General features: G+C 43.3%; 1 protein-coding gene across 1 annotated transcript in view; it reads left to right on the forward strand.

Moving 5' to 3' along the window:
• The window catches only part of EP300 (E1A binding protein p300), a 61,510-nt gene extending 47,430 nt beyond the window's left edge, over positions 1-14,080 (forward strand). The window contains exons 22-31 of the mRNA XM_030961078.1: positions 662-739; positions 1,751-1,818; positions 2,480-2,630; positions 3,156-3,302; positions 3,735-3,848; positions 5,471-5,636; positions 6,241-6,405; positions 8,474-8,635; positions 9,094-9,375; positions 10,693-14,080. Coding sequence (XP_030816938.1) covers positions 662-739; positions 1,751-1,818; positions 2,480-2,630; positions 3,156-3,302; positions 3,735-3,848; positions 5,471-5,636; positions 6,241-6,405; positions 8,474-8,635; positions 9,094-9,375; positions 10,693-12,918 — 3,559 coding nt within the window. The 3' untranslated portion in view covers positions 12,919-14,080. The remainder of the gene's footprint in view (positions 1-661; positions 740-1,750; positions 1,819-2,479; positions 2,631-3,155; positions 3,303-3,734; positions 3,849-5,470; positions 5,637-6,240; positions 6,406-8,473; positions 8,636-9,093; positions 9,376-10,692) is intronic.
• Positions 14,081-19,879: the final 5,799 nt, after the last annotated feature.

Below are 19,879 nucleotides of genomic sequence, written 5' to 3' on the forward strand. Positions count from 1 at the left end.
ACTTACAGTGTGATACCACATGCTCTACATAGATTACAACTATTCATTCAAAGTCTCAAACTTTTAGACAGGCATGTTCAGAAGGAGTCAGATTGTCCCAATACCTGAAGGAACATTAGGTATTTTGGATAATTATGTTCACCAACATCTGGGAACTAAACCATGTGACATATCTCAGTTGTCCTTAAATCTCTGCTAATTTTCTGAAAGTGACTTTGGTATTTGCTTCTGGTTCTTCTTTCTCGCCTTTCTGCAGTGTATTTGCAATATACCCCAGGGTTCAAGCATAGTGGGGCAAGTAACAGCCAAGTATTTCACCTGGTTCTTTCTTTCTGACATGGCTGAATCCATTTTCCTCTACTGTCAATAGCAACAAGCAGTTTACAGGTCTTATCCTTAAAAGGGCTTCACTTGAAAAAAATGAGTGGATGGTGGTAAGACAAGCAAATGGTAATAAAGTGTCCCTGCATAGTCTGCCCAACTTGAGCTGGCAGGTTCTTGATTTGTTCTGAAGGCTGTTCTTAGCATAGATATTCTCTCTGTGTTAAAGAGACTCAAAAGCCTAAATGCTAGAAGTGCTCTAATAAAGTACTACAAAATACACAAGCAAGCAATGATACTACTAACCTTTGCTTCCCTTTGCCTTTTTTGTGTTGTACAGATTTGTTGAATGTATAGAGTGTGGACGAAAAATGCACCAGATCTGTGTTCTTCATAATGAGATAATCTGGCCTTCTGGGTGAGGAATTTCTCCTTATTAAGTACATAGCATATTTACTATTGGGTAGAACTCATGTATAAACTTCCTTATATTGGTTATATTTAAAAGACTGTTTAATGGAAGAAATTATATTCCCTGGAAATTTTATACAATCTAGAGGGTAATATCAAATTTAGACAGTACATCTTACAGTGTTGTGTGTCAAGTTTTCTATTCTTTGTGTGGAAAGAGCATTTCAGCCTTTTATGTTTAGAAATGCTAGCCCTTCATGAAAAGATGGTTTTTAATTCTGGTAACAGTTTCCGATTGATCTGTTTTCTTTACAAATCATAGTGCTTCATCATCTTCAAAAAATTTTTAACAAGGATTTAACAGGTGAATCAACTTTTTTGACCTCAGTGATCAGATTAAATTTAAATTTAAAAAATATCATTTTCTTTAAATGCTCCACAGTTCTTGATCAACATATGTTTTCTTCTGATTGATTTTAAAACTTTTAAAATAATGATGAATTATACTTTATAACAGCTTAAATGTCCCATTTCTTGTCCAAAGAGTGTCAGTTTAGCATTCTGTTGTCCCATCCACACTGCTGCAGAAGAGGGTGGATGTCCTGTAAGTGAAGAATAATCATAGAATCATTTCAATCTACAGTGTATTTGGGCATTTAGAAAAAAAATCAGCCTTATGCTTTGTGCTGCAGTGTCTTATCATCAGAGACAGCAGTTTGAGCCTATTTGCACCAAGAATACTTTGAGCTGATATTGTCAGACCTGCCAGTGGAGACTTCCCTGGGCTTTCCAGTGGTGATGTGAGCAACTGATAGGGCATGCAGCACCTGGAGCTTAGATCCTCCTCTGCAGCTCTGAGACTGTTGAGCTGTTCTTTGTGCTTTTATTTCAAATTTACTTAAGGTATTTTCCAGATCAGATAAGATCTGGTGAAAGGTTTTGCTTCTAATGGTAGGATGCTAGAGAACGTGGTGGTCTGACTTGGGGTGACTTCACTTTCTCTTTTTTTTTGCTTCAGCTTTGTCTGTGATGGCTGCCTAAAGAAAACAGGACGAACCAGGAAAGAGAACAAATTCTCTGCTAAAAGTAAGATTCTCACATTTGCACCAAAAAATTTAAATAATATGTTGAGAATGGGGAAGAGGTGGCTTTTATGCTTGTGTTTTATTTAAGTTTTTTAAGAGCTCAAGGAGGATACTTTTGGTCAGTTTTGACCATCAGTTTTGTAGTGTTCAGAGTGTTTGCATTCACAGGTGGTAGTGTTAGTTAACATTCTGTTTTAGGGGGCTAACAAACTGTTTTAGAGCCCTTCCAATATTGAAATATATTCTTTTGGTAAGTGGAGATACTAACTTGGCTAGTATGGCTTTATAGACAGAATATACTTCCACATGCAATGTCTGCTTGTGAAGATGTGTCTGAAAGCAGTGTTGTGTAATCCAGTTTAAGTAATTAATAACATCTGTTCAGGAGAAACCTTAATTGTGATTGACTTTTAAGACAAGATAGAAATTGGGTTGAAATACAGATTCTTTATTCATTTAAATAATGTATAAACCATAAATGTGCCTGCAGGGAAAAAGCAGCTCACCCCATCTAGAAGTGGTAGGGTTTGAAGATGAAGCTTTAATTTATGTTAGCATACTGCATGTGATAAAAGTCATTCTTCATCTAACATCTGAGTAGAGAAGTCACATATGAACAGTTCAGTTTTGTATATGTTTAGAGCTGTATTTTCCTCCTGCAGGATTACCAGCTACAAGACTTGGTACCTTCCTGGAGAGCAGAGTCAATGATTTCCTAAGACGACAGAATCACCCTGAGGCAGGAGAGGTCACAGTTAGGGTGGTACATGCATCTGACAAAACTGTTGAAGTAAAGCCGGGAATGAAAGCAAGGTATGTTCATTTCTAATTTTGCTTTCTTTTTGTGGAAGTGGGAGCTGTTTGTGCTTACATGATACACTTGATTAAATACAATCATTTAGGTTGGAAAATAGTTCCAAACTTGAGTCCAGCTGTTACCCTAGCACTGCCAAGGCCACTGCTAAACTATGTCTCCAAGTGCTACATCTACACATCTTCTAAGTATCTCCAGGGATGGTGACTCAAACAGGCTGCCCAGGGAAGTGTTTCAATACTTGACAGTCCTTTTCATGAGGAATTTTTTTCTAATATCCAGTCAAAAAGACTGTTGTATTTAAAACCTCATCACCAGCCAAATAGTGACAAACAGCAGCATCATAATTTTTTGGATGAGTGTCTTTTTCACAGTAAAAAGTGGGTGCCTCATACTTGAGTAGTCTGTAAACATTAAACTTTCAAATGACACTAAAATTACACTTAGAGTAGCCTTCACCTAGTAACATGCAGTCTCTAATGTGTGAATATATTTGGTGTTCCACTTTACCCTCTGCTCTGCAGGTTCGTAGACAGTGGCGAGATGGCAGAGTCCTTCCCGTACCGAACAAAAGCGCTTTTTGCCTTTGAGGAGATCGATGGTGTAGACTTGTGCTTCTTTGGGATGCACGTGCAGGAGTATGGCTCAGACTGCCCTCCACCCAATCAAAGGTGAGGAACCCCACAAAAGTCTGTTTTACCTTGATGCTCTCTCCCTTGGATGAACCTCCTGTGGTTCTGCATAGAGCATAGAGCTTCTCTGTTGCTTATGTGCCTTAGTGCTGTTGGGTTCTAGAAACAAAGTAGCTTCTGTAATGTCAGAATTGTTTCTTACTGGGGATGCTGGGTGGAAGACAGAGTTGCCTTAAGGATCACTGATCTGTGTTTTCAAGGAAGGGGTTGAACACTTCTAGGGAGATGAGGCTAGGATATCAGAAGGCGGCCAAGTTTCTGGAGGTAAATTAGGATCAGATGCTTTGCAAATTGCTGTTGTAATGGATGCTTCACATGTATAAAATAGCATTAATAAACTTGTAGAATAACTTCAAAATCTCTCCTCTTTCTTATGCTTTTTTTTTTGTATTGTTTTGGTTTTTTTTTTAGGCGAGTGTATATATCATACCTTGACAGTGTTCATTTCTTCCGCCCTAAATGCTTGAGGACTGCTGTCTATCATGAAATATTGATTGGATATCTAGAATATGTTAAGAAACTAGGGTGAGTATCTTATAATTTCTTCTGTACAGCATTTGTGCTGAGTAGTTCTTGCTGCAAATTAAATTACTGCATCCTATAGTAAATATGGTGCCTAAGTATCAGCCTGTGATAGAATAACTTGACAACAACTGTGTACAGTTGAAAAGAAGAAGAGAAGAAGGAATTGCAGGCTTTTCAGGGGAGGGCTCTGCTTCAACTATTTTGATGTTTCCAAATTTATGTAAAACTTTCTTAAGTCTAAGTAGAAACAGTGAGCCCCTTCTCCAGTCCATAAAATGTTGTTGTCATTGTGTAATGCCTTTAATTAGGTCATTCCTTTGAGCTAGCAAGTAAGCTCTTACCGTTGTGTATAAGGAGAAAGTTGTGGGTTTTGTCTGTACTGGTTAACTCTGTAACAGTTGTAGATGGCCATTAAGAAATCTTGAGTAGTTGGAAATGTGAGAAACTGAAGAGTTAGGAAAGAAAGAGGAAAATATATTTGGACAGCACAAACGAACACAGAACAACTGCAGTAACAAGAAAGGTGGAAATTAAATTACCCTGATTACTGAAGTAGAAAGGCCAGTGGAGTAACCATCACTCTATTGTCAAGGTACTCAGTGTAGGCTGGTGAAGTTATTTGTGGAGAAATTGTTAGGGACTATGTTTAAAGCAGTTGATGAGAAAAGTTAAGGGAGTTGAAGTGGAGGTAAGCAGTACTATCTTCAGTACCTCAGTGAGGTGGTGTGTTCTTTATTACTTCAAAAGCATACACTAGGCTTCTTTCTGCTTTTTTTATTGTCTGTTTTCTAATCTGTGAGTCTGTACATTTGCTGCATAGAGCTCAAGCCTCAGCTTTACTTAATGCTATTTTCTGTGCGAATGGGTAACATCAGGTTCTCATTTTGGGAGAACAATCTTGGTCTTGCTGTATCATCTCTCCATTCTCAGGCAGAAGGAATGACAGCTGGCTGCAGCTCCCAGGGCTTGGGGGGGGTTCTGCAGAGCTGTTTCTCAACAGGGCAAGGATGGTTATTTTTCTCTAACTGATTATTCCTCCTACTAGAGTTCTCTTCAAAAACTAATAGAGAAGAACTGATGATAAAGAAGTGATCTTAGGTGTTATATTTCCTGCAGCTGCTACTAATTGGCTGTCATCTGTCTTAATAGTACTCTAGATTGTGCACCCAATACCACAGGTTGGCAGTGCCTGTTTATTTCCAGATGTAATTCTAAAAGTTTTTCAAAGTGATTCTCAAAAACCAGAGGATTTACAATAGAAAGATGAATTCTTTCTTTAAGTAAATCTGTTTTAAAAATGTTGCTAGATAAAATATTGCTGCTGCTCTATCTCAAGATTTCACTACTGAAATACCTAGACTCTGTCTTTCTCCCATTAGTTAATTGGGAGATAGTAGTTGCAGGTTTGTGTCAGACTTTGTTTTTTAGGCTGTAAAATGTGCACCCTTTACATATAAGTGCTCCATATATAGCGCTGGATTTTAGGAAATGAGTGAAAAGATGGACGCATTAGGTCCGGGATCAGCTGCCAGCCTCGGTGGTGGCGCCACCTGGTGTCAGAGAGGAGAGCGCGCGAGATCATTGTCAGCGCCCACATGTCCCGGTTTGTGTCGCCACGGCAGGTATACTACTGGACACATCTGGGCGTGCCCGCCCAGTGAAGGAGATGATTACATCTTCCACTGCCATCCTCCTGACCAAAAGATACCCAAACCCAAGCGACTGCAAGAGTGGTACAAAAAGATGCTGGACAAGTCTGTGTCGGAGCGCATTGTCCATGATTACAAGGTGTGTGAAGTGTGTGCTTAGGGGAGATTGGTCAATCTTGTCTTCATTTCTTCCTTGCATTGTGCCTGATTCTTGGTGTTTACTGCGTTAGTTTTAAGTGAATTGAGCACCAGAAGTTTAGAGTTAAAACATACTCTCTTCACAACATGTAGCTTCTGAAATCATTCTAGCAAAAGACTTGAAATGGTTCCTTAGAACAAGCTAAGAAGCATATATGGAATCTTAAATCTTCTTGTGTCAGATCAAATTGCAGGGTTAGGATGCTGATGCAGTTAGAAGTATTAAAATCTTTGGAATTATAAGGATTTAAATGAACGTTGAGATTATGGTGATAACAGTGTCCCAGTTGGTAAGAATGCATATTGAAGTCTAGCACACAATAATTTCTTTCTTCTGAGTGGGAATACTTGAAGTGTATTTGACAAACTGTAACAGATACAGTGTTAAATTTGCACTTAGAATGTGTTCTAGTAAAATGAATTATAATATTAAGCTTTCATTTGTTTAGTCTGCTGATGCCTTTTCTTGTCACTCATTGAGAATGTTGCTTTTCCTTATGTGACTTGTAATAGTGATAACCAAAGGTGGGCTTGCTCTCTTTTAGGATATATTTAAGCAGGCAACAGAAGACCGTCTAACCAGTGCAAAGGAGCTCCCTTACTTTGAGGGGGACTTCTGGCCTAATGTTCTGGAGGAGAGCATTAAGGAACTAGAGCAAGAGGAAGAAGAACGGAAGAGAGAAGAAAACACTAGTAATGAAAGCACAGATGTAAGAATGCTTCTGCTTTTCATGGTCTAATGTAAAAGTTCTGATTAGATAAGGCTAATTATAAAAAAAGAGGAGCACAAGGCACTTCAGTTAACTGGGGTTTTCACTTTTCAGTCTAAAATAAATTTCAATTTTACAGTTTATAAACTAGAGCTGGTAAAATACCACTAAGGTACATCTGGATGAACAGTGGGTGTTCACAGGGTTATAAACTATCTAATTACCAAAGGTAGTTCTATTGAAACAGCTGCTAGTTGAAAATTTTGTTGCTGAAATCCAGTTGTTTATGAATGACTATATTGCTACCTCAGTCTGATTTGGAAATTTGTTCCTTAAGCATTAGCTTTTAAATAGTGGCTCACTCTTTTCTTCCTAACTTAGATGATATAACACCAGTCTTAGCAGAATGTTCTGAGAAAGTAATGGAATGCTGTGAGTTAGTACTTGACTCTCATTAAGTTTGTTTAGTAGCTTTAAGGCATTGAGGATCTGAAGCACAAATTACTGCTGAACTGTTGTTGGGTTACATTAAACTAGAGAAATTTCTTGCTGGTGTCTTGTGCATTTTTTTGGAGAATGTACAACTGTGTTATCAAGTCCAACAAAAAAACCTCAAAAATAAAAGAGATGCCTCTTAATGCAACAATAAGTTTGAAAGTGAGCAGATGCAGAATTTATGCATCTGTCTATCCTTGGATGCTCTGAACTTTTATGGAAGTGGTGAATCTAGGATAAGGGTAGTAGTTTTGCTCATGCAGTAGTACTTGTTAGTTAACTCTTTAAACATTGCTGCTTCATCACCTTATCAGAGACTAGATTTTGGGGGCGGGGGGGGGGATTAGAATTTTTTCTGGAAAATCTTTGGATCAAAAAAAGTTAGGTTTAATGTTCCAGTTAAAAATTGTGATTCTGCTGCCAGCTGCTCTTTGCAATACCTTCTTTCAAGGATTTTATTTAATCAAAGTGCAGGAAATTAGGCAACATGATATCAAATTTGCTTTAAGTAACACCTTTCTTAGGAAAATGCTTAGGAAGTTATTTGTTTGCTTTCCATAAGGTATAGCTTAAGTTCTCATCTCTCTAGTATACTCAGAAACCACTTGTGAAGGATCATTTAGCTCTCTGTGTGAGATTGGTCAATATTTAGTTGACTCTTCACAGCAGTTTGGCCCCAAAATCCTGTCATAGGGCCAACTTCCAGTACATTACTATTTAACTTTATTATCATTATTATTATTACAAATATTTGTAACTCTTTATTGATCCTATGTTTCATACTCGAAGAAGGGGCAGTAATAAACTGTACTGTCAAGTGATGTAATAGTCATCCATGTTTGCTGGGAATTTCCATTCTTCAAAGTTATTTTAAGCTTAGGAAAAATGCTGGTTTGGCTAACAATTACTTTGATCCTTGATCATCTTATGCTGTGAGGTTTTGAGGGGCTCTCTAAGCATCCCAGAGAGCAAGAAACTGTTCACTGCTAACAGAATATAGCTGAAATTAAGCTGACCTGTTTTGTTTGAGTGTTGCAGGGTATGACAGGTGCATGCCAGAAGTTGCACTACTAATGCATTTTGGACTCAGAACAACAGCTTCATACCAAAATCAGTTTAATGCAGTCTGTTAAAAGTAAATCTGTCAGAGCTGTAGCAAACTAAATCTAAGTGGTTTAAGTCTTCCTTACCTTTGTTCAGTGCGATATCAATTGCACTTTGCAGTTATTTTTACTTTTGAATTACATCAAGAGTTCATCTACTGAACCCCTTGATTGTCCAAGAGTGTGTAGCTGTAATGGACAAACAAGTTTCATTATATATATTTTTTTGCTTGTATGTCCTGAGCATCTATGTTTTTAATATTTTTGGAGGTATGTATTGCTGAACTTGATAGCTTTTGGAGTAATTCTAATGGAGTTAATTTAATATTTCTGGGGACACTAGTATGTGTCTTCAGAGTAAATGATTGTGAAGTGTGGTTTGTCCTGCAGTTGTAGAATATATAAAAATAATAAAATTGTGATGTGGTGTTGCTTAGATACCTGACATAAAATGTCTTTAAAATTGCTAGGTGAGCAAGGGAGACAGCAAAAATGCCAAAAAGAAGAACAATAAGAAGACAAGTAAAAACAAGAGCAGCTTGAGTCGTGGCAATAAGAAGAAGCCTGGCATGCCCAATGTGTCCAATGACCTCTCCCAAAAGCTGTATGCCACTATGGAGAAGCACAAGGAGGTAAGAGTTGATTGAATGAGGAATATTTTTTACTTCAGTAAAGAAGTGTATAAAGGTTTGATACTTCAAACAGAGTCATGCCCTGTAAATTATACAGGTTTGGCTGGAGAATTGAGTGGCTCACCCAGACAGACCAGTACCATTAAGTCTGGGTGCTTTTTGCTGCAAGGGCAGTGGGAATAAATGCAGCTGTGCTCATGCAGAACTTTGTAGCAGTCTAGATTGCCACAGCAGTTCTACTGTTTCTGTTCAGTCCAGTGCCCCTTTCCTATTTCTTCAGAGGAAAGTGAACCTGCAGGGCACCCAGAGGTCTGAGATTTCCCAGGCCTCACAAGCATCCCACCTGACAGCAGGTCATTCAAATGTTAACTGATCCTGGAACTGTAGACTCTATAATGAGGTTTGGTGACCAAAACATCTTGATAAGTGCTAACATATTAAACCTTTTTATTTTTCAGGTCTTCTTTGTCATCCGTCTCATTGCTGGCCCTGCAGCCAACTCCCTGCCCCCCATCATTGAGCCTGACCCGCTCATTCCATGTGACCTGATGGATGGGCGCGATGCTTTCCTGACCCTTGCTAGAGACAAGCACCTGGAGTTCTCCTCGCTACGAAGGGCTCAGTGGTCAACCATGTGCATGCTGGTGGAGCTGCACACCCAGAGCCAAGACCGCTTTGTTTACACCTGCAATGAGTGCAAGCATCATGTGGAGACCAGATGGCATTGCACTGTCTGTGAGGTGTGTTTGGTGAAGTTTTCCCTGCTTCTGCCCCTGTGTCTTTGTGCCCAGAGTGCTTTTTGTCTGAACTGATTTCTCATTATTAACTGATGGAAAAAGATCTGTGCAGCTCATCTGCTGGCAGTTCAGAAAGGAGGGAAAACATTTTCTTTAACAAGTGGTTCTGCTAATGTGCTGCTTGGTGTGATTTCTGCCTTGTGGAGAGCTGAAATAGAGTTGTGTTTTCTGTAGTTTATTTAAGGTGCTGCTGCCTAAGAAATTGGGAACTGTAGCCATGGCTTGAGCTGGAATGGTAGGATCAGCTGGTTTTTCTGAAGAGCAATGCGTACATTTTCCTTCCAGAGTCAGAAGTGTGGGGCAGCAGTATTTCTGTAGAGGGCTCTCCGTTGGTTTGCTGGCACAGAGGTTTTGCTGTGCTGCAAGTCAGACCCCAATACCCCTGTGACTCCTTCACTATTCTGTTGTGTCTCTGTAGAATGCTGCAAACAGCATTTGTGTCTTCAGAAGTGTTTGCAAAACCAGTGTGCTTGAAGATCGAGTCCAGGACTTTGGTTCAGTGCCCACTGGAAGCTGGATTATCATTGTGTCTGACTTAGTTTTCCAGCCTGCTGGAAGTGAATGACTGACTCAGATTTGATCTTAATTACAATTTGATACTTCCATTTCCTCTGGTTACAAATATATATATATATATGTATACGTATACATGCACACACATGTGCTTTTACCTTTTTGGTATATACCAGAAAGTAAATTCTAAATTTCCTATGGTTTAGTCAATCCTAAGAACTTAGGTCTTTTTCTTAAAGATCAATTACTGAGCCCAAACTTGTGCTGTTGCTCTCACAGAACACGTTCTGTTCTTTCAGCACTCTGTTGTTTAACTCACATCTGCAAACAGAAAATGCAGCTTTCATTCTTTTTTGAAAGCTGGTACCTCTTCTGCCACTCCTGCTCTCTTCTTTTGAAATGGGAGCAGATGAGCAGCTATTTGTCCCTGCCTATTTCTTCTTCTTTCCTTTTGGGATTTTTCTGAATAATGTGTGACTTACTAGCTCAGAGCCAACTTGTTTTTCAAGGTTTATATATTTGTGTAGCTTTCAGACACCCTTACACCCACACACTTTCCCTGGCTATAATTTGGATTTATTCCTTCTCTAGTACCTCAACATGGCATGAAAGATTGAATTTTTCCCTAGAGCAACAATTTGCCTGGAACAGACCGGGAGTAATTGTTGAGGTGGCAGGACATCATTTATTCATTTATCGTATGGAGTTTCAGGAACACCGATAACTCATCCTTTGTTGTCTTTTCAGGATTATGACCTGTGCATCACCTGCTATAACACTAAAAACCATGACCACAAGATGGAAAAATTAGGCCTCGGTCTGGACGACGAGAGCAACAATCAGCAGACAGCCACGACGCAGAGCCCCGGCGACTCGCGCCGCCTGAGCATCCAGCGCTGCATCCAGTCTCTGGTGCACGCCTGCCAGTGCCGCAACGCCAACTGCTCGCTGCCGTCCTGTCAGAAGATGAAACGGGTCGTCCAACACACCAAAGGCTGCAAACGCAAGACCAATGGAGGGTGCCCCATCTGCAAGCAACTCATTGCTCTCTGCTGCTACCACGCAAAGCACTGCCAGGAGAACAAGTGCCCCGTGCCCTTCTGCCTCAACATCAAACACAAGCTTCGTCAGCAGCAGCTCCAGCACCGCCTGCAGCAGGCACAGATGCTCCGAAGGAGGATGGCAAGCATGCAGCGCACAGGTGTGGCAGGCCAGCAGCAAGGACTGCCCTCGCCCACACCGGCCACACCGACGACTCCGACGGGCCAGCAGCCCCCAACGCCGCAAACCCCGCAGCCCCAGCCTCCGCCCCAGCCCGTGTCACAGCCTCAGCCCGCGCCTCCCAACAGCATGCCGCCCTACACCATGCCAAGAACTCAGCCCCCTGGCGCCGTGTCCCAGGGCAAGGCAGGCGGACAGGTGACGCCTCCGACTCCACCTCAGCCGCCGCAGCCGCCAGTTCAGGGTCCTCCTCCAGCAGCGGTGGAAATGGCCATGCAGATCCAGCGGGCAGCAGAGACCCAGCGCCAGATGGCACAGGTTCAGATCTTCCAAAGGCCGATTCAGCACCAGATGCCCCAGATGCCACCGATGGGAATGAACCCTCCACAGATAGGCAGAGGTCCTGGTGGCCATATAGATCAAGGAATGGGGCCGGCAGGAATTCAGCAGCAGCCACCGTGGGTGCAGGGGGCCTTACCCCAAGCTCAGCTGCAGCCAGGAATGCAGAGGCCATCCATGATGTCAGTAGCTCAGCCAGGTCAGCCGATGAATATGGCCCCTCAGCCAGGGATGGGTCAGGTACCTGGCACTGCTCAGCCCAAGCAACCTCTGCCCCAGGCGGCCTTACAAAACCTACTGCGGACTCTCAGGTCTCCCAGCTCACCCATGCAACAGCAGCAGGTGCTTAACATCCTTCACTCCAACCCTCAGCTGCTGGCCGCTTTCATCAAGCAGCGGGCGGCCAAGTACGCGGGCTCACAGAACCCGCAGGCCATGGCGGGGCAGCCTGGCCTCCCGCAGGGGCAGCCGGGGCTCCAGCCGCAGCAGGCCATGCAAGGGCAGCAAGGAGGGGTGCACCCCAACCCCGCCATGCAGAACATGAACCCCATGCAAGCAGGAGTGCAGAGACCCAGCATGCCCCAGCAGCAGCCACAGCAGCAGCCACAGCAGGCCATGGCTGGGATGAGTCCTCAGGCACAGCAGATGAATATGAATCACTCGGGGATGGCTCCCCAGTTCCGAGATCTCCTGATGAGACGGCACCAGATGATGGAGCAGCAGCGCCACCAGCAGCAGCAGCAGCAGCAGGGAGCGGGACCGGCGCTGGGGCCAGGGATGGCCAACCACAACCAGTTTCAGCAGCCCCAGGGCGTCGGGTATCCCCAGCAGCAACAGCAGCGAATGCAGCATCACATGCAGCAGATGCAGCAAGGAAACATGGGACAAATAAGCCAGCTTCCACAGGCCATGAGTGCAGAGACAGGAGCCAGTTTGCAACAGGCTTTCCAGCAAAGGCTGCTTCAGCAGCAGATGGGATCCCCAGCTCAGCCCAATCCTATGAGCCCCCAACAGCACATGCTCCCCAATCAGGCCCAGTCCCCGCACCTCCAGGGCCAGCAGCTCCCTTCATCACTCACCAATCAAGTGCGTTCTCCACAGCCTGTACCCTCACCGCGGCCCCAGTCCCAGCCCCCTCATTCCAGCCCATCCCCTCGGATGCAGCCTCAGCCTTCTCCACACCACGTGTCCCCGCAGACCAGCTCTCCACATCCAGGACTGGTAGCTGCCCAGGCTAACCCCATGGATCAAGGGCACTTTGCCAGCCCAGACCAGAGTGCAATGCTTTCCCAGCTTGCTAGCAATGCCGGCATGGCAGGCCTCCATGGTACAAGCGCCACGGAACTGGGGCTCAGCTCCGAGAACTCAGACTTGAATTCAAACCTTTCACAGAGTACACTAGACATACACTAGACACGTTGTAGCATTTTGGGAGCAAAAAAAAAAATTAAAAAAACAAAGAAAATTAAAAAAAACTTATTTTCGCAAGACTTTTTGTACTGAAGACAAATTTTTTTGAATCTTTCTTAGCTAAAACAACATTTTTCCCTGGAACACATCTGAACTCTGCAGCAGTAGTTTGTGGTTTTAAAAACAAACCGACAACGAACCTGAGGGACAGTAGAGTACAAAGAATATATTTTTGTTATGGCTGGAATCATAACCAGTCCTTTTTCTTGGCTTTTTTTTTCCTCGTGTGCGTTGGGGAGGTCGGGGGTGTAAGGCGGTCTTTTGGTTGCTCACCAAAGGATGCCCTGCTCATGCCTCCAATAGGTTTTATTTTTTTTTAAATTAATGAAAATATGTAATATTGATAGTTATTATTTACTGAGGCAGATGGTAAACATTTTCCCTATTCTGGTTTTTCTTGATGTCACTGCGAAAAAAAACACCACAAAAACAGAAAAACACAGGAGAACCTTTCCTAAAACCGGAGGACAAAAGGGGTTAATGTTGCTTTAAAACTACATTACATATATAAATATATATATATAAAAATAAATACCAATCTTTTCCTCTTTGGTTGGAAATACATCAATTCTTTGAAAAATGTAAAAATATTAAATAACTCAGTCCCCCTCCTGAAGTCTACTTTTGTCCTCCAAGAATTTTCTATACAAGAGTCTGAGCTTAAAAAAACTTCAAGTATTAAAGTAATTTGTACATGTAGAGAGAAGACAACATTTTTGGAAATACACAGGGGCAGCTGCCAAATGGATGTAGTATATATATTGTGGTTTCTGTTTTCTTGAAAGAATTTTTTTGTTATTTTTACATCTAACAAAGGAAAAAAAAACATAAAAAAGAGGGTAAGAAACAATTCCAACGGGATTATTTCAACCTGAGAAAAAGTCCCTGGGGTTTCTTCTTTATGCTTGCTTTCTCTCTCCCATGCCCCTTTCCCACCCTCTTCCATTTTCTGTAAAACTTGAAAATAGAAAGCAAAAAACCCTCAAATGTTGTATATCATGCAATTAAAGTTGGTTACTTATAAATAAGAACTTTCGATCACTGTATAGACTGTTAAAATTGATTTCTTATTACCTATTGTTAAATAAACTGTGTGAGACAGACAGCCTGTTTTTAATGTTTCCCTTCTCTCCCACATGTGTTGCTTGTTCTTAAAATGGTGGGGGTAGCGGAATATGTGCTACTTCAAATGTTTGCTATCTAGACGTCGGAAAGCTATTTAATGTATTTGACTGTTTTAAAATGCAAATCTCTAATAAGGGGTGTGGAGTAATAATTAGTCTTCTAAATGGACTCTTTTGGTACAACTCTACATTCGTGTTGTTCCCGGCATGTATCTTACCAAAGAAACGAGGTCTGACCTCAACAGTTGTGCCAGTCAGCTGTGCCCCACCCTGCTCACACGGCCTGGGAGCAGCTGATCTTCAAAGGACCTATTTTGCATTTTGAAATGAGAACTATTTGTTTGGATATGTGATATTAAAAGATCCTATTTCACTTGGAGTATATTGTGCGCCTTTTGGCACTGAAGCGTGAGCATGAGGTAAGCTTCTGTGGATGTCCTGCAGGCAGGTGCTGCACCGGGATGGTGCGTGGGTGCCCAGTCACCTGTGTCACATCTGGTGACCTGCTGGACGCAGAGGCATTCCAGAAGAGAGGTGCTGTCACCATGGAGCACGCTGGCAGTGACCCCAGGCTTGTGCTGCCCCCAGCTGTGCTCACGTGGAGTTAATCCGGTCGTGTCGCATGTTGTGCTCAAGCTGGTTGTGCTGGATGTGGCTGGTTCATTAAGGGCTTCCCAGAATCCAGCCTCATGGTGTGCATGTGCACACAGTGCTGGCTGCCTAGGGAATAACTCACCCACTTGGAAGATCCAGATGGTACCAAGGATGTGACCAGAGCACAGCTGTGCAATGCCAGCTGTGTTGGGAGTATCAGTGTATCCACAGATCCCCGATAGATAAAACAAGCAAGCTGACCTCAGGAAACTGCTGGAGGAAGATGATGGAGGGGGTAAGTGCCAAATAAAAGTAATGGTGTATTACAATGTGAATGGATGTTAGAGATCTTCAGAAGTGGGAGTAAAATGCTTGGGTTTTGGATATAAACACAATTAGGACAATGAATCTTGTATTTAAAAAGGGGTTGGTGGCAAGCCTTCAGCAAGATAGTAGAAACTTTGTGGCAGGCTTAAGGAAAGCAGCCCTGGGCTTTGGTATTCAGCCTTGGCTGAACCTCATACTGCTCACCCTGGCACTGTGCAGACCAGCTCTGCACCAAGCCCACAATTACCCTGGTGCACCGGGAGGGACTGCTCCTGACCTAAAGGAGAGCAGAAGGCAAAAACCTCATGTATTGAATGGCAGGACAGCAGCCCTGGGATTGTTTTGATTTGTGCTCTGCACAGTAAAATCTCCTCTTCCTTCCCTGCCACCAAGCAAAGCCTAGTTTTGCTTTCAGCCTTGGGGGACTTCTCAGGATGGAGCATAAATAAAATTCCTTCTGACCACGTACAGACTAGCAAAGTGAAAAGTGTTCCCAGCCTTCTGACTTAGATGCTTTTAGTGCAAACGGCTTTCATTTGTGCCGCTGAGTTAGCACACAAACCATGGTTAGAATTTGTCCTGACCTGCATCAAAGCAGCTGAAGTGGGGCAGTCATGGGACCTTGCAGAGCACACTACAGATCTTCCAACTTCAAATGCCAACATAGAGACTTGCTTGAAAGATGCCATGATGCATTCTATGTGACAGCACAGCTGCTCTGTCCCTCTTTGTAGGTGCTGACTCTTGAGCCAAGTTCAGTTTTTGAGGTGATGTGGATGATCAATAGTCTAAAATTTGCATACAGTTTCTTTTCCTGACATCCCTCTACTTCTGCTTTCTCTGGTTCTACTGGAGAACCAGAACCCACCATTTGGGGCACTACTATGGCCCAAGTAGTGTGAGGATTTCATGGTGACAACAAAATGAGGGTGTCATCTGTATCTTGCCATTCAGTTGTGTCTGAGTTAGGCTGTTTCACTCCTATTCATTAGACTCTTGGACCAGCAAAAAGAATTCACACCTGAAGTTCTAGCAATCCAGTCAGATATTGATTGTCCAGTTAAAACAATGCTAATGGTTGTAGTCAAATGATGTGCAGTTCACTGATGTAAACTTTCTAATGTCTGACCTTCCAATATCCCAGCTTCCTCAGCCTCTCCCCATCTGACAGAGGCTCTAGTCTTCTCATCACCGTGCTGCCCATTTGCTGGATTCACTATGCCCATGTCTCTCTTGTACTGGGTAGCCCAAACATCAGATAATTGCGCAAAACCCAAGACAATGTTGGTGCAGTCACCTGGTCATTAGACAGCTGTTGTAACAGCAAAACGAGCTACAGCAGCTCCTGGCAGGCCAAGACAAGCCCAGGCAAAGCCTGACAGAGCCTCACATAATGCAGAGCTTGTGGCCTCTTACTGGCAGTGGCAGCACCATGACAAGGCTGAGGTAGATGATGTGACAGTGACAGCCATTCCAGCTTTTGTGTCATTTTTCCAGTATATGATACACAATTTCTCTGCAAGAAACTCCACCTCCTGTTTCCCAACATGGTGGTTTTGCTGCTTCCAGTTTCAGCCAAACTCAAGGACTCCAGCCCATCCTGTCTGGGCAGTCTGGAACAGATCTTGTAGTGAAAGACAGCAGCAGTCAGAAGAGTCTGCTCCTAATGACCAGTTCTGCCTAAGTGTGTGATGAGGCTTCCTACCCTAAAAATGAGCTTTTATTTGAAGACCAACCACAGAGTGCTCTGTCTGGGGAATGTTTATTTTTACAAACCCTCTCAGCAGCTGCCTTCCTACAATACAACGCTGGGGTATCTGCCAGTTTGCCCAAGGAGCCATTTCTTCCTTCAGCTTGTCAAAGCAGATTGTGTGCCATAGATCCCAGCCTGAGACACAGCCTAGCCTGGCCCCTGAAAGTGTAAAAGCACAACACACTCCATCCACAGGGATTGCAGCAGCATCTATGCTTGCTTCATGGCTGGAGAGCTACTGAGCTGCTCTGTCAGCCTTGCAGGTGTGGCACGTGCATCAGCATTTGCCTGCCTGTCTGTGCTCTGGCATTTTGGTATGCTCAAGTTGCTTCAGTTGCACTCCCTTAGAACAGGGTCTTGGTTTCAACTCTCCAGGAAGGGATATTGGATGTTTGGAAGGGAAACCGGTTCTGTGACTGCTGCTGTGAGTAGCTGATGGGCAGTCAGCCATGGCTCCAGTCTACTTTCCCTGTTGTAGGGAGTGTGGTGGATTTGGGGAGGGTGGAGGAATTACTGTTGACACCATCTCCCTCAGCCATCTTTAAAGCCCTTCCTAGCTCCTGGTGAAGTTGGCACAGCTCAGACTATGGTTTTTCCCAGGTGTGCTGGCTGGTGGCAGGCTCTGGTGTATCTTGGTAGCACAGAGCTATGTGGGATGCAATCACAAGCACTGGCAGTGGGTATTTTGCTTCTCTTCATGTCCCTGCAGTCCCCATGGCAATAGCAGGAATTGAAAGGTCATTACCAGAAGAAAGCTCTTTGCCAACCCTGATCCTTGCGCTGAAAGTGCAGAGCTTCTGCTGCCCTGAAAAGCAAGGAGTCTCTCATTCTGTTTCCTCTTCACTTTTGCTTTTCATTGTCTGTGCTGTCCCACAGCAGTGTGGCACTGAAATGAGCTCCCAGTACAATGTTGTGGTGACCAAAGCATTGGGAGCCATACACCATACAGTGGGTATCTCACCAGGCCTGCTGATGGAAAGCCAGGGCAGTCTGAGATGTGACCTGGGTCTGCTGCCACCCACACTGCCAGCAGGCTTGTAACCACATAGCCCGAGTTATAGCCACCAGAAGTCAGAACTTCAAACTCATGAGTTAGAAAAAAAATTTTTAAAAAAAAGGGAAAAACACCACAGGTGCTCTTTTTTTTGCTTGCTCTTATCTCAGTTTGAGCTTGTATTGAAGGATTTCAAGCCTTTTGTACAGTCAAGTGAGCCCAGCTGTCCTGTGTCACCACAAACGGAGTCCTTAATTGTGACTTGGGAAAATATATATAAAGGGATTTCCACCTTGGCAAACTGCATATTATGTGTCAGGCCTTGTGGATGGTGTGGCATCATCTTCTGCCGTTAGCTGGACTTACTGCTCCAGGCTGCCCTTTCTGCTGGGGAAGGTGACCTGGCAGGACATGGTGGTGCCCCATGTCTTCCTTGAAAAGCTTGCAGAGGGATCGAGAGGCAGCACAGCTCAGCTCTCAAAAGCCAGATTTCTTGACGGTCTGGGATGGGATAAGCACTTCAAACTGAGATTTATTTCCTAGGCAGTTAACTCTTCCCTCTCCTTGTCAGGATAGTAGCTGGCTGTAGCTGCTTTTGGGGGGTTTGTTCAGGTTTGGGTGTTTTTGTTTGCTTGAGTTTTTTTAATTTGGACAAAAATTATTTACTGTTTCATTAGTATTTGTATGTAGAGTTGTGTTGACATATATTGACAGATTTAATGTGGTAGTAAAATAGCAAGTAAGGACAGGCTAACTTAGTATTTGTGCCCTTAACTGGGTCACCTGTGGGGTCTGGGGATGGATTATTTGTTCACTATACAAACTGTTCCATTATGTGACAGTGACAAGTGGCTGTAAATGTGGAAGAACTTTAGTGTAGCATTAAGGATGATCTGACAAGGGTTTTCTGCAAGCTCCTCAGCCCATGAGAGAGATCTAGAAAACAGCAAGTGCTCAAATCTCCCACCTGCAAGTAGGCTGTTGCCTGTTCTTACATAGTGCAGGACACACCTCTCTTCATTTCATGGTTACCTTGGTAAAATTATTGTGCCAAAGGCTAAGCAGAATATGTTTTATTATATTATTTCATCTGTTTCCTTGTTGGTTTTCCCAGCTCATCTCCCCTATTTTCCTTTTCCAAAGACAGTACCATGAATGTATAGCCAAGGCTTACATATCTATAAATACTTTTTCTTCAAAATGGTACCCTTCCCAGTGCTCATGACAAAAATTAAACCCTTAAAATCTTTTGGTTTTTCACAGTGCCAGCTAGGAGGAGCCTTATGAAAGCCATGTGCCACTTCCTGTCACAGACATTTCTTTTATGAAAAATCCTCTCTTAGGATTTTCCTGCTGAAGCTGAGAAGTTCAGCAACCAGACATAAACAATAGGTTATCTGCTGCTGTGAAATGTAACAGGTCTGCCTGGATTGGCCCAGATTGAGTGTTTGGAAATAATGGCCAATCCAGAACTGAGCTCTCTTGGACACAGTCCGAGAGAGCAAGGTTTGTTGATCATTCCATACTTTCTATTCTTAGGTAGTTAGCAGCTTCTGGAAACTCTCCTTTTCTTTTCTTTTTAGTATAGTATAATATATATATATATATCATAACATAATAAATCAAGCCTTCTGATCATGGAGCCCATCTCGTCTCTTCCTTCACCCCGAAAACCTTGTGTCCAACCGACGACAACTTCCCACTGCACACAGGAATTTGGAAGGCCTGTAACCAAATGGCTGCCACTTAGTGCTGGAAGTGAAAAAAGGCCCCTGGAGCACCAGCACTCTCATGAGCTCTTTGAAATAACAGAGTAGAAAACTGAAGAAGGAGGCTCTGGAAAAGCAGCAGATGAATTTATGAAGCCTGGGGACGTGGAACATGAGCTCTGCATCCCAGAGCATGGGGGAGAGGACAGTCCCAGTACAAGCTCAAAGAGCCAGTGAGACAGGGCTCCTCCAAGAAGTTGTGGTGCTGAGGGACAGAGCAGCTGCTGAACTACAAGAGCTGCCCACCTTGCAGCTGAGTGCCTGAGGAAGCAGCCTGCCCCCTGTCCTGCAGCAATAACCCCTCCCACTGCAGCCAGGGCTCCTTCTGTCATTGCACCTGACA

The sequence above is a fragment of the Camarhynchus parvulus genome, chromosome 1A (genome assembly GCF_901933205.1).
Source record: "Camarhynchus parvulus chromosome 1A, STF_HiC, whole genome shotgun sequence".
NCBI lineage: Eukaryota > Metazoa > Chordata > Aves > Passeriformes > Thraupidae > Camarhynchus > Camarhynchus parvulus.